We start from the raw sequence: 12743 nt of genomic DNA, 5'->3' as shown, positions 1-12743 counted from the left end.
AAACAAGTTCAACTTATAATTAAAGCCTGAAGAGAATGAAAAATGGACTGGATCAGCACTCAAAGCAATAATGTTCCATACTATGCAACAAAAAAACAGATACAGCTCCCACACTCATGTACCACTTCTCCAGGAAAGACACTCATCTTGACATCTACTTTTCAGTATTAGCATTCCACTTACAAAAACATTTGGGAAACTGCAATTCTAGACCAACTTTGCTGTTTGATTCCCCCACAATTATCACCTGTTTCAAGTGAAAACCATTAAAGCCTGTCACTAAACCAGACCTTGCATTTCTCCAGGAAACACTGCTGCACATTGTCCAGTTATAAGAACAATTCTCCAGGCAACAAAGAGTGCTGCTGTAATTGGTGCCCACTGTATTCTTATGTTTTCTATCTGGAAATCATTCGTCTTTACCTGAAAACAGCTTATCTGGGTCAAAATACATTGGGTGGAAAGAATATGTTATTCACCCTCCTATCAATGTGGTCCAACTTGAAAGAGTTTTGAGATTTTATTTTTTGAAATTAAGTACCATAAGAATACACAGCTCTCAAAGTTAAGCCCTGAACAAGAGCAGCCTCCTGTGTTCAACTGAAGATAAGCATGGTCCTCCTGCTAACATACTTTGGAGGAACTCGGTCAAAAAAGACAAACACCAGAGTCCCTGTTTCAAGTAAAGCAGTTCACCTTTGACTGCAACTAGAGCTGTGGAAATCTTTAATTTAAAATTTGATACATCCCTTCCTCTCCTGCAACACATCAGTAACATATTGGTAATAAGCACGAAGTCTATGTTTAATAAAATAATTACATATGTCCCAGTAATTTCAATTGGAAACTATTCTTCACTACTTGGCTTAGTGTGGAGAGACTTAAAATATTGTCTACGGAATTTGCTCTGTAAAAACAAATAAAAATTAAAAAAAAATCAATTGCTCCATATACAGTATGTACCATTTTCTTTTTGAAAAACAGTCTTCAGCTTTGGAACTTTACTGAAATCAACACGCTTGTACTCTTCATCTTCTTTCACTTCTGTATCTGGTTTCCCTGAAATACAGATGCCAAATCAAAGCCACTCAATCAGTTTTTGGCATTTTAGCATGAAAAGCTGCACAATGATGCACATGACACCTCACCAGGTTATTTTTGTTATGATTTATCCAAAATGTAACCCTTAAGACAGAGGTCCCCAAACTGTGGGGCACACCAATCTAGGGGGGCACAGAGGAACATTCAGGGGAGTGTGGTGGGTCCAGCCCAGCCCCCACAAGGGGTGGGGAAGGAGCACCATCCATCCCAGCTCTGCTCTGGCCCCGCCCTCAGCCCTTGGCTGCAGCTCCATTCCCAGACCCAGCCCTAGACCTGCCCCCAGCCTCAGCTCCCTTACCCCATCCGCGTTTACACACACACACACGCCGCGTCCCCACTCCCAGCCCCGAGGGGGAGGCAGGAGACAGACGGGTAAGAGGAGGCGCAACCCTGAAAAGTTTGGGGACCACTGACATAAGGTATTCTGCACTCATTTATTCTATGCTACATTCCATTTTTAGACACCCTGACGTATTATTTCTATAAAAATGTGACTTAATTTAGCTCTGAAGAGAGACACACAAAAATTGACAAGCTTGCTCCTTTATCCCATTGATCCACAACAGGTTTATTGTTAAGACAAGACGTTTATCAATTCACCTCCCAGGCTGGTGGAGAAAGAAAAAAGAATCACAGATCAATTAGGTGTATTAAAATAGTAAAAAACAAATTGAGATGAATTACAGGCCACATTAGCTAGCACTTATTCTATGTTGCAACACTCAAGCAAGTTACAAAAGAAGGATGGATAACTCCAATACCTCAGTAAAAACAAAGAGGAAAAAAATTACCATAAACAGTCACCAACTGTGTTTGCCAGAAAGCAAGCTAAGAATATTGTTTTTCTACAGAAATGTAAAAAATATTCCCAAAATTTGCACATTCCAGCTGCAATGTTAGTATTCATCACTGCACAATTTAACATCTTTTAACATGAAAAAAATTTTAGAATGTATTTCCATAATACCTTTTTGTGAAATAGTGACAGGAACAACCTCCTTTGTCAGTTCTCCTGATTCCCAGGCTGTCCTGCTCCTAGTGTAAGAATTTATAGCGTAAGTGTCTTGCTCCTCTCGTGAAACAGTAAGCTTCTTAGCCGTATTTTCAGCACAATTACCCTAGGGGAAAACAAAGACCATTCTGAGAACATGAACCAGAAATGTAGATGGGAAGATTAACTCCTATCTTTTTTAAATGGATGTGACAGAACTTTTGAAGTGAATTTTTAAGTGTTACAGTTGCCAGGAGGTTCTATTGTGACAACTGCTACAGGAATCTGAACTTCACAACAGAAGTTAGTGAGCAATTTTCTGGACAGATGTAATTTAAGCCAGAAAGCCATGATCGTAATGACGGATGCAGTGTAATTGTAGCCATGTCAGTTCCAGCATATTAGATAGACATGGTGGGTGAGGTTAATAGCTTTTATTGGACCAACTTCTCTGTTGGTGAGAGAAAAAAGCTTCTGAGCCACACCAAAAAGCTCGAAAGCTTGTCTCTCTCACCAACAGAAGTTGGTCCAATAAAAGCTATTACCTCAGCCACCTTGTCTCTCTAATGTTCCTAATGAGGCCTTTATAATTTAATAAAAAAAAAAAAAGTGTGAATTTAATGCTTTTGAAATGGCTTGGATCGACACTCTGAAGCCCTGTTTAGCCACATAACAGTACATCCACACAGTTCTCACCAATGCACATCATTCCTATACTGGTGGGACTGCCTTCGAGGCTTGAAAGGGTACTTCAATTTCCAGATCTTATTCAGTCCTTGGATTCTCAGCAGTGCATGACAAATTGACAAGTAGTGCCAATTTTTCATCCAACAACTGAACTGAGACCACCTATGTTTTTGCACAGGTTACTGAACAGTGTGATAATTTCTCTCTCTTTTTTTTTTAAATTGTATACATAACTATCCTCTAACTTGACTGCGACCACCTAACTCATTTCACACAGGTTACTGAACAGCCATAGAACCAACAGTTACAAATCTCATTCACTACGAACACGGGCTATACATTCACTGGTGACATAGGTGAAGGGTAATATATCCCATTACCAATTCCATGAGATACACTAAGTCCACCTGGGAGCTAGACCCCTCCTCCTTGGTCCACCAGGCTAACTTCCTAAATATCTGCATGCACATTTGGTTAAACTTATACTGTTTCTATAGCAAAGTCTACGTATAAAACATTGCGTAGAGATCGGTCTGCATTAGTTTGATTGGAGCATTCCTCTAATTCCTCACACAAGTGAGTTAATTTCTATACCTCTATCTAGCCAAACACAGGGTGACAGAGGCTTGTCCTCCTCCACAGTTCTGGCTGGGTGGGGAGGCTCTGCTCCATCGGGACTACAGCCGCCCCTCCTCTTTCCCCCCATAACTTTGCATCCTCAGGGATTGCATGTCACTGGCCCTGGGGCCGCACAGGAAGCCCTCTGCAGCTCTTCTGTCATGGCCCTGTTCACTCACTCCCATGGCAGCGAACCTGCAGAGGGGCTCCCTGTACTGGGCAGGAACCATTCAGCAGCAGGGTGGTCTCCCTTGCAGCCAGTGGATCTTTATCCTCCTCTTCCTCACAGTCCTAACCAGTAGTCTCAGCTCGATTATCCAAAACCCTGCATTAGCTGAATCTCTTCCTTGTCCCCCAGCATGGCATATATTCCCCCTGCAGCATGTCTCTCATGCTAGGGGACAAAGGAAGGGTTTCAGATAATAGAGTTTCAATAGGGAGTAGACTGCGTAACCTTATGCAGAGTACATTACTTCTCCAGCCTGGAGGAGAACAAGGTATGTATAACAAAGGTGAAGTCTGTATCAGTGAAGAAATGTTTTAATCTATAGGCCAGACAAAGATTGTAAAATATTATTTGTGCAACTGCTACTATTTAGGAAGCAAGGAGTAGAAACTCATCCAATAAAGACTTTGGGTAGGAGAATTCCTTCAGTGGGGAGAACAATCATTAGTTCCTCAAAATGCCCACCAGTCCCGCTTCAATCCTATCTGGATTCATCTTAAACCAGTGAGCTATTGTCAGGATGCTAGCTGACATGGAACCAGGAGAATCAAATATTATGAGGCGGTATCAGATGAGAGAGAGAATACAGATAGTCTCAAATCTCATTCTCCTCTAGGAGCCTCACATATATATTTTGAAGAGGAGGTAACAGGGAAACCGTGCTGGGCCACACAAGTGGATGCCCTCAGGGAGGTTGAGCAGTTTTATTGGTCCCCCCCTGGAAGGAAGGAATAGTGAGTTATTAGTGATCAACTGCGCATTCTACAGCATACACCAGGGTCTTGAGTCTCTGTCTACCACTGTCCTGGACTCTTGAGAAAGGCCTCACACACAGCCACACAAAGCAATCACTTTGCCTGCTCCTGAATTTCGATCTGCCTAGCCTCTCCACACCGCTCACAATAAGAATCATGAAAGTGGAAGAACCCTTTCTTCAGAACCAGTTCTGTCCCTCATTTCCCAGGCATGCCAGAACCAACATTTAAACAGTTACTAATAAACTCTTGAGTTCGGTAGTAGGTTCATGGTAGGCAAAAAAAAAAAAAAAAAAGAATGTTGCCGTATGTTTCAGTATTGAACAGCAATAATTACCATGTGGATTTTGTTGTAAACATCAGTCAAGCCATCTTTTACAATCAAATCTTCCAGCTTCACTCCTCCATAAGGTGTTGCCCCTCTGCTCATTGTATAGGGAACATTAGACATGCTCTCCATCCCACCAGCCACCATCACATCCTTCTCAAACAAAACAAGCATATGTTAAAGTAAATTACAATAAAAGCCATTTTATATAAAATTTCTTCCTACATAACAAAAGATTAAAAAACATGTTACAGATGTTTCTAACAAAATTGCTTCTATTTTTTGTGTAACAACAGTAAAAGAGTGAAAACGCTTAATTGGTGTAGTGAACATGACCAATGTTCTGTGTCTGAGCTGTAATTTCAAAAGATTGAGAAGCAAAAAGTCTTGAAGATTACTTACAGGAAAGTTACAACATGGAGAGTTTCTGAGGGGAAAAAAAAAAGATTTGACAAATTTCTTAGCCAGTATTTCTTTTTAATCTTTCATTCGCTGCCCTGGTGCTCTGGCCACCTCACATCAATTAGTATTTTCTTTCTCCTACACCTCGATTGTTGAAATGCAACTGCCTCCAAGATTAAAGTAGAATTTTCTTATTAAAAAGTCTTAGTTTTGCATATTTGTTCCATTTCAGTTCTCCATTAGCAACATGTTATATCTACAGGACAAGCAGCTGTTTCAGAATTTAAGACACCGGCAAGAAAGAGAGATCTGTTCACATGAAGTACTGGCTGCTCTATACAATGTTGTGTCGTCTCACAGTGTGGAAAAATCTGACCCAACTTCAAAACACAGTTTACCACGTTGTCTGCTAATAAGCCGGCAACAAACAGGAGTCTTTAAACAGTTTTATCATTGAACCCCAAATTCTATTTAATTAGTATGTGCATTTATTAATATTTCTACATGGTTTTCAAGAAGTAGTTCCTGCAGTTTTATCATCCTTTGTAAGATGTGGTTCACCATTCCCTGGGGCGCCACACATGAAGTCTCTAGAGTCTCAGCATGAAGAATACATGTAACCATTTTAATGCAGTGCATTACATATGGGTAGGGATAAGAAAAATTGCAAGTTTAATGCTTTTCTGTAGTCTATAGAAAAGTTCAGTAAAACACTTTTATATTGCATCCTCATAAAGGATACTTTACAAGGAGTCAGTCACGGGATTAAGAAAAGGAAGGTTTTTTTATGGTAAGATTTAAAGTAATGATGCTTTGTTCAGTATTAGGTGTACACTGGATCCAATAAAAACAACTGAGAGTCATGAGGATGAGATGGCCAGTAGAGAGAACTCAAAGGCATTTATGACTAGAAATCAGAAATGGGAAGCCAGGGAAGGGAACAGAAGATTTCTTAAAAGCGTTCTTTTTTTTAAGCTTTGTTATTCTGATCCTATATAATTTTACGTCTCCAGCCCTTCTAGTTTTTTAAAAAATAATCTATAAATACAGTAAAGGCTCTAAAACAGTACAAATCACACATCCACTCAAGTCAATGGGAGTTTTGTCATTAACTGTAATGGGATCAGAATTACTGAGTGTGCAGCTGGAGAAAAAAATCTCTAATTATATAGTTTCTAAGACCTACTTACAGTCAATTAGGGCTGAATCCAGGAAAGTGGGTAGAGAGACAGTGACATACTGTGGGAATCAGGCATGCATAATCACTTCAGGTCAAATCTCTAATTCTCTGAAATATGAGAGCCCCTACAAAGTGCGAGGCCTGCTTCCATCAAATGTAAACCTAAATTACTAATCCCAGCAGTAACTACTGAAATAGAAGTACTGGACCTGTTCCTGATCCCACTGAAGTTAATGGCAAGAATACCATTTAGGGCCTGATTAAAGACCAGTACAGTCAGTAGCAAAAGATTCCCCTTGACTTCAGGCTCTACACCAAGCCCTTAATACTAGGTCAGATTGGGTTTGGTGTGAATTAAGCAGTGGGCCTAAATCATTGATATCAGTAACTGTACCAAGGAGGAGGAGCAGGAGAGAGTGTGTGCATATTTTAAGAAATGAAAGAATACTTATGTCAGCAGGTAGGTTTTCCAAAGATGTACCATAATTGGCAGATAAGATTTTTTTTCTCCTAATCTAGGCCTGGTCTATATTAAAAGGTTACATCAGCATAACATGTCAGTCGGGGGTTAAAAAAAAAAAAAAAACCCCACAAATCACACCCCCACTGATGCAGCCATACTAACAAAACCCCAAGACACAGCTATGTTGACAGAAGAGGGTCTCAGACAACACAGCTAACTTTGTTTGAGGCGGGTGGTTTTCCTATAACAGGAAAAACTCTTCTGTCAGCATATATTGAGTATTAAAGGGTTATGCTAGAGTAGTCTCTAGTTCTGACTACTGGTATATGTCTACACAAGAGGCACGAGTCAAAGAAACCTGGTTAAGATCTAGGTATTTTGCTTCTCTACCTTCTCTTCCCCTTAAAAGGAAAAGCTTATAATACTGACCACAACTACTTCCACCACTATTAACTGTATCCTAAGATATATGCGAGACACATTTCTAAATAAACAAATTTGTTAACTGTGTATCCACAAAATTAGGATTTATGTAAAAAATATGAATTCTTGTTAAGCAGTATTAGCACAAAAACAAAAAGTAGTATATTATAATGAGCAGGAAACCACCACATTAGTCTCATATTTCTCAGAGATCAGAATTTCCACATTTTGGCAATCAGATCTCATGTTTGAAGTTAACGGGCACTAAAATTCACATACCTGATTTCCACACATCAGATTCTGTGCTGCCATCATGACGGACTTCATTCCAGAAGCACAAACTTTATTGATAGTTGTAGCAGGAGTACAGTTTGGTAAACCTGAGACAAGTAAATATAATAATCAACCAAGACAACAACATTATTCTATTTATAATTTAATTACATCATCCATTTTTAACATTTAACTATTAGCTGCTAATCTCATTGCACTGTCCCCCTCATTACAAAAAAAAAACTGCCTTTCACCATCACTAATATTTCATAAGGGGCTAACTTTCATCTAAAGTAAAATAGTTATAATCTGTACCTACAGTTCTATAGCAGCTCTATGTAGTATAAATTCTCTAGATCTTTAAGCACAGAAACAAAAACATGTTAATACCTGCACCCAGTAGTGCTTGTCTTGTTGGAGCTTGTCCTTGTCCAGCCTGCAAGACATTACCCATATACACTTCTTTCACTTCTTCTGCAGGAATACCTATAAAATAAATCAAGAGGTTTTTTCTAAGTGAGACAAGCAATAGACTAGTATTTTTACCTTTTACATAAAGTTTTCAATCTAACACTGGCAATAAAATGCATTGATTTTACTCCAGTGAGGCTAAAATACAGCACACAGACCTACACTGAGCGCCTCGCGGGTTTCCACACTTATGGTTCATGAAAAAATGCTGAAGACTGCTCTAGAGACCAAAGTCCTCTAGGCATCCACAGAACAAAAACAGCACAACCACCAGGAATGCTGCCTTCAACAAACTCCTGGGCAGTGTGTTTCAACCCATTAGAGCAATTCCATCTCCATGTCTTAGTACTGTAAATCAGTGTTTAATGTGGTGATAGGTTTTGGAAGGTGGACACCTAACCAGTAGAAACCAGATTAACATTTTATTTCACATAGGCCACTGATTAAAAGTCTAATCTATTCTTAAAAGCAACACTGAAACAAAAGCACTCAAATCAGGCATTAAGTGCTTTACACATTTCATGCTTAGATTTTGTTTTTTAATTGTATCAACTGATAAAAGTTTAAGATCTCAAAGATTAAAAACTCACCCACCCACATACACACTTATTTTTTTCAAAACAAGATACAAATTGATACTGTTCACTGGGGCAATGTGTAACTTTGTTTTGTGAACAAATATTTACACATACCTGCTCTTTCAATTGCTCCTTTTATTGCAATGGAACCAAGTTCAGTGGCTCGCAACGATGAAAGGGATCCTTGGAAAGATCCAATGGGAGTCCGTGCTGCACTTGCTATGACCACTTCCTAGTAGAATAGAATATGTGGTAAGAGTTACAGTATTTAAAAACATAAAATTTCTTTTAACTTAGTCACTGTTTCAAAGAAAAAACAAAGTGTGAACCATTTGTACAGTATACAATTGTACAACACAATGTGGGAGCCAAACTGGTCACTGACTTTAGGTGCCAATGCAGTACAAACATTTTAATAATTTTTATGTTATATTAATTGAGACACCTGCCCAAGAAACAAGACATTAAAAATGTCATGATAATTTAGCCAATGTCAAAGATCTTCTTGTGAGGCTAACCATAAATTAACTTCTGAATTAAACAAGGTATGACTTTCAACTCCTTATCGAGGAGCTCACTGCATCTGACTATTTTGAATTACAACATAATATGGGGTTATTTTAAGTATTATGAAGATTTGTATGGCTTTTACCCCTATTTTTACTCAGCTCCCCCCGCCCCCATGAACAAGTCTGCCTGCTAAGCTAGCCCATCAATCTGATGGCAGTATGATGCACTGACATTGAAGGGACTAAAGTCTGTGTCCCCCACCTTGGGGCCTGTTCCTGAATGCTTCCTCAATGGTGTTGATGAGCACCTTCAACCCCCATGTTTCAGTGGGAGTCAAATACACTCAGCACCACGCTGTGTCAGGCCCTTGGTTCTTTATTTACTGAGGTAGGCAGGATTTTGGATGGAATACCTTGTGTCACTTGATTTACTCTCCTCCCACTCCACAAGTAAACAGTAACAGGATTAACAAAGAGGCAGACAAATTCAGATGCCGTCAGTTACAGACCAGGTCAGACACAGGTAAGTGCTGAGTGAAATTTTCAAAATGAGAGAGAGAGAGCATTGACCAGCTCCCTGTAAATTTAACAGAAGCATGATGCCCTGCCTTCCCAACCTCTCTGCGGCACTGCGCACTTTGAAGTTATCTGACATTTTGATACAGACAGATCTTAGAAAAAATCTAAACACTGTTCTAATACTACGTGAGAGACAGGTAACAAACATTCTTATTCAAGCTTATCACGTACCAAGATGTCTTAGCATATGTACTGGTCCGATTACAAGTTGGGAGGGTGGGGAAGAGAAGGGTTTCTATGCTTTTTTTAAGTAATCTCTCTCAAACAGAAGTCCTTGCAATCCAGTGGTTAGAGAGCAGGGCAGTGGGAGTCAGGAGACCTAGATTCTATTCCCAGCTTTGCCAATGACAAGCTGTGCGACTTTGGCCAAGTTACACATTCTCTACATTGAAAGTGTGTTGCAATGCTCAAGGTTTTAAAGATCAGACTCTAAAAGCAGGCTAGTAGCGATGGTTTATTATAACCAATGCTTGTAGCCATATGCTACTTAATACTTACATTTAAAGTGCGCTGTGATGCATAACCACGGTTTGTATATTTCAAAACCTAAAAACAAGAAAATTATTTTCAAAATTTTACTTCCCAATTTTGGTGACCTGACGTTTCAGCTCAGTAACAGATATATTGTGAAAATTGGGCATTTCTTACAAGTGACTGGGAAACACCGAGAATTACTAAATTTTTCAAGTTAAGAAACATTGGAAAAAATAAAAAACTAATACATCACAAAATGGACTTGGCTCATTTAGTTGACAAATGTGGTAAACATTCTGTAGTATATTTTCCAAAAGTAATAACATCTCAAATATGAGAGATGAGATCTCACTACATCATCTGTGATTAAATCTTTCCTGAAAAATTAAATATCTTTTTTTAAAAGCAATTTGTGGAAAGTATGGATTAAAAAAGTTCTGTCAGTTTTAATCACGTAATAGCTACTTCTCAGATATAGGAGCTCCAGTATTTCTCATCATCATTACATGCAATGAATCGGTAGGGAATGCTGCTACAAGTTTTGATTATTCAACCCCATTGTTTCTTTAGTCTTTTCACCTCTATCACTAAATTTAGCATTACAAAGGTAGCTAATTTCTAGAGCTCAATTTCACTGGCATATGTGATTTGTAAAATGGGTGGTGAACATAGGATTCAGCATCAAAAGATGACAACAGAACAACTAGAAAAGAAGTACTTGTGACACCTGAGAGACTAAAAAATTTATTTGAGCATAAGCTTTCTTAAGCTACTGTTAACTTCATCCTATTACTAGATGTACTCACAGTGGGGTAAAAATTCATTATATTTTTTTAAATAAAAAAATTTTAAAAGATACATTATCTTAAGAGTTTAAGTCAGCAGCTTAAAGTAATAAAAAAGTAAAATTATTTCACTAGACAGTGTATACATAGATTACAGACCGCTAGCATTTTACTGAAATAATATATTCAGGTAAGTTAATTAAAAGTAATCGTCACTTAAGGACTTTGAAGGAACACCATAAATTATATTCTAGTCATTTTAAGAAAAGTTAAAAAGTACTTTCAGGTACTATGTCCACCTTGAGTCCCCATGCCAGTTCTGATGATTTCTTAAAATTTTAGCTTCACAACAGGAAAAACAAATTCACAAGCAAGAAGAAGGAAACTGCCTATATAATTTTATGCATTTAACAACGTTCAATGAACAAAAAGAAAACATTTCCTCTAATCTTTCACTTATAGTCAATTTGGGTAATTATCTAACAATTTTAGGTGTGAAATTTTCTGAAAAATGGGTAAACTTTAAAGCTGACTGCATCCCTTTACGGTTTTATTTGAACATCCCAGAGAGTAGTTTATTCTTAGAACGGCCTGACCACTAACAAGGGTAACAGCCTTTTATCTTAAACTATCTACAGTTCATGTTATTCAGTCAACTGTACAAATACGCGAACACCGAGCAAAACATAGCTGACTGCAGTTCGCACTGCCTGTGCCGCGTACCTATATGAACTGACAACGGATTTTTTTTTTAACCTTGGCAGCTGATAAGATCTCAACTTTGGTTCTGTGGACATACCTGACCCCTTGCGTAAAACCACGAATGTCTGTCTGGGTGCTTCACCTGCCTCATCCCCTTTCCCAAGGCAGAGGCTCGCAACACTGGGCCGCACCAAGGGCTGGGGCTGTCAGGCTCGCTTGGCTCAAAGCGGCCCGCACGCAGCCCCGCGTCCCGCAACTGGGGCCGGCCGCACGGGCGGGCGGGCGGCTGAAAGACCAACGTGGCTGACCTCTGCTGATACTTCAGCCTTTTGCCACGGGCGCTTTCGGCTCCCTCGACCCAAGGAACAGGCTCGGCGCCGGCGTGGCAGCGCGCCCCGATCCCGAACCCCCGCCCCAGCCTTGCCCTGTCCAGGGCAGCCTGGTCTCCGGGCAGCCCCGCCGGAGACTGCGGGGGGGGGGGGGGCTGCAGCGGGGCTGCTGGTGGCGGCGAGGAAGAGGGTCGAGGGTTGGCGCCCCCGCCCGCAGCACGAGGGTGGCCTTGGGGGGTCAAGGCTCCTGGCTGGGCCTCCGGCCACAGCCGCCTCCGCCTGCCCTTGGGCAGGTCACCCCAGGCCGAGCTCCCCAGCGCCCGGGAGGCGCCCCACGCTGCGCTTCCCTCGCCCGACCCGGGGTGGATTCTGGGCCCCGGGCAGCCCGCGGCGCGGGGTCTCGCCTCGCCCGGCGGGGGGGGGGGGGGGGGGGCGGGCGCGGTGACAGGCCCCATTTCCGCGGCGGGGGCTTCCCCTTCCCCTTCCCCGCCGCTCACCTGCAGCAGCCTCGCGACCTCCCGGCCGCCCAGCATCGCCGCCGCCGCCATCCCCGCCCGAGTGCCACTGGAAAAGGCCCCGCGCCTCACCTTCAGCGCGGCCGCCCCCTCCCTCAGCCAACGGGAGCCGCTGCTCCGCCCCCCGCCCGCTCCCATTGGCTCCTGCCAGCAAGGGGCTGATTCCATTGGAGGAGAAGGCGGGGCTTGTGAGGTAGGTCGGAGGGGGTTGGGGGGTGGGAAATAGGCTACTAAGTGCCACAGGCCCCTCCCCCCCAGGCTCCTGATGCCCGCTGCTACTAGGGTCGCCAACTTTCTAATTGTGCAAAACCGACCCCCCCTTGCTTTGCCCAGTGTCCCGCCCCTTCGCTGAGC

At 41.5% G+C, this 12743-nt stretch overlaps 1 protein-coding gene across 2 annotated transcripts in view; it reads right to left on the bottom strand.

Moving 5' to 3' along the window:
• Positions 1-12527, bottom strand: part of ACAT1 (acetyl-CoA acetyltransferase 1) — a 43023-nt gene extending 30496 nt beyond the window's left edge. Inside the window, exons 1-8 of one of the 2 annotated variants that reach the window (XM_073338959.1) lie at positions 12372-12527; positions 10083-10130; positions 8611-8728; positions 7838-7933; positions 7454-7554; positions 4716-4859; positions 2069-2219; positions 964-1059 (exon numbers count right to left, since the gene is read on the bottom strand). In XM_073338959.1, the coding sequence (XP_073195060.1) occupies positions 964-1059; positions 2069-2219; positions 4716-4859; positions 7454-7554; positions 7838-7933; positions 8611-8728; positions 10083-10130; positions 12372-12527 (910 nt within the window). The remainder of the gene's footprint in view (positions 1-963; positions 1060-2068; positions 2220-4715; positions 4860-7453; positions 7555-7837; positions 7934-8610; positions 8729-10082; positions 10131-12371) is intronic. The other variant, XM_073338969.1, reaches the window with a different exon arrangement.
• Between the last annotated feature and the right edge of the window lie 216 nt (positions 12528-12743).

The sequence above is a fragment of the Lepidochelys kempii genome, chromosome 1 (assembly GCF_965140265.1).
Source record: "Lepidochelys kempii isolate rLepKem1 chromosome 1, rLepKem1.hap2, whole genome shotgun sequence".
Taxonomy (NCBI): Eukaryota; Metazoa; Chordata; order Testudines; family Cheloniidae; genus Lepidochelys; species Lepidochelys kempii.
Note: the sequence above shows the minus strand (reverse complement) of the source record. Positions and strands in the feature narration are given on the sequence as shown.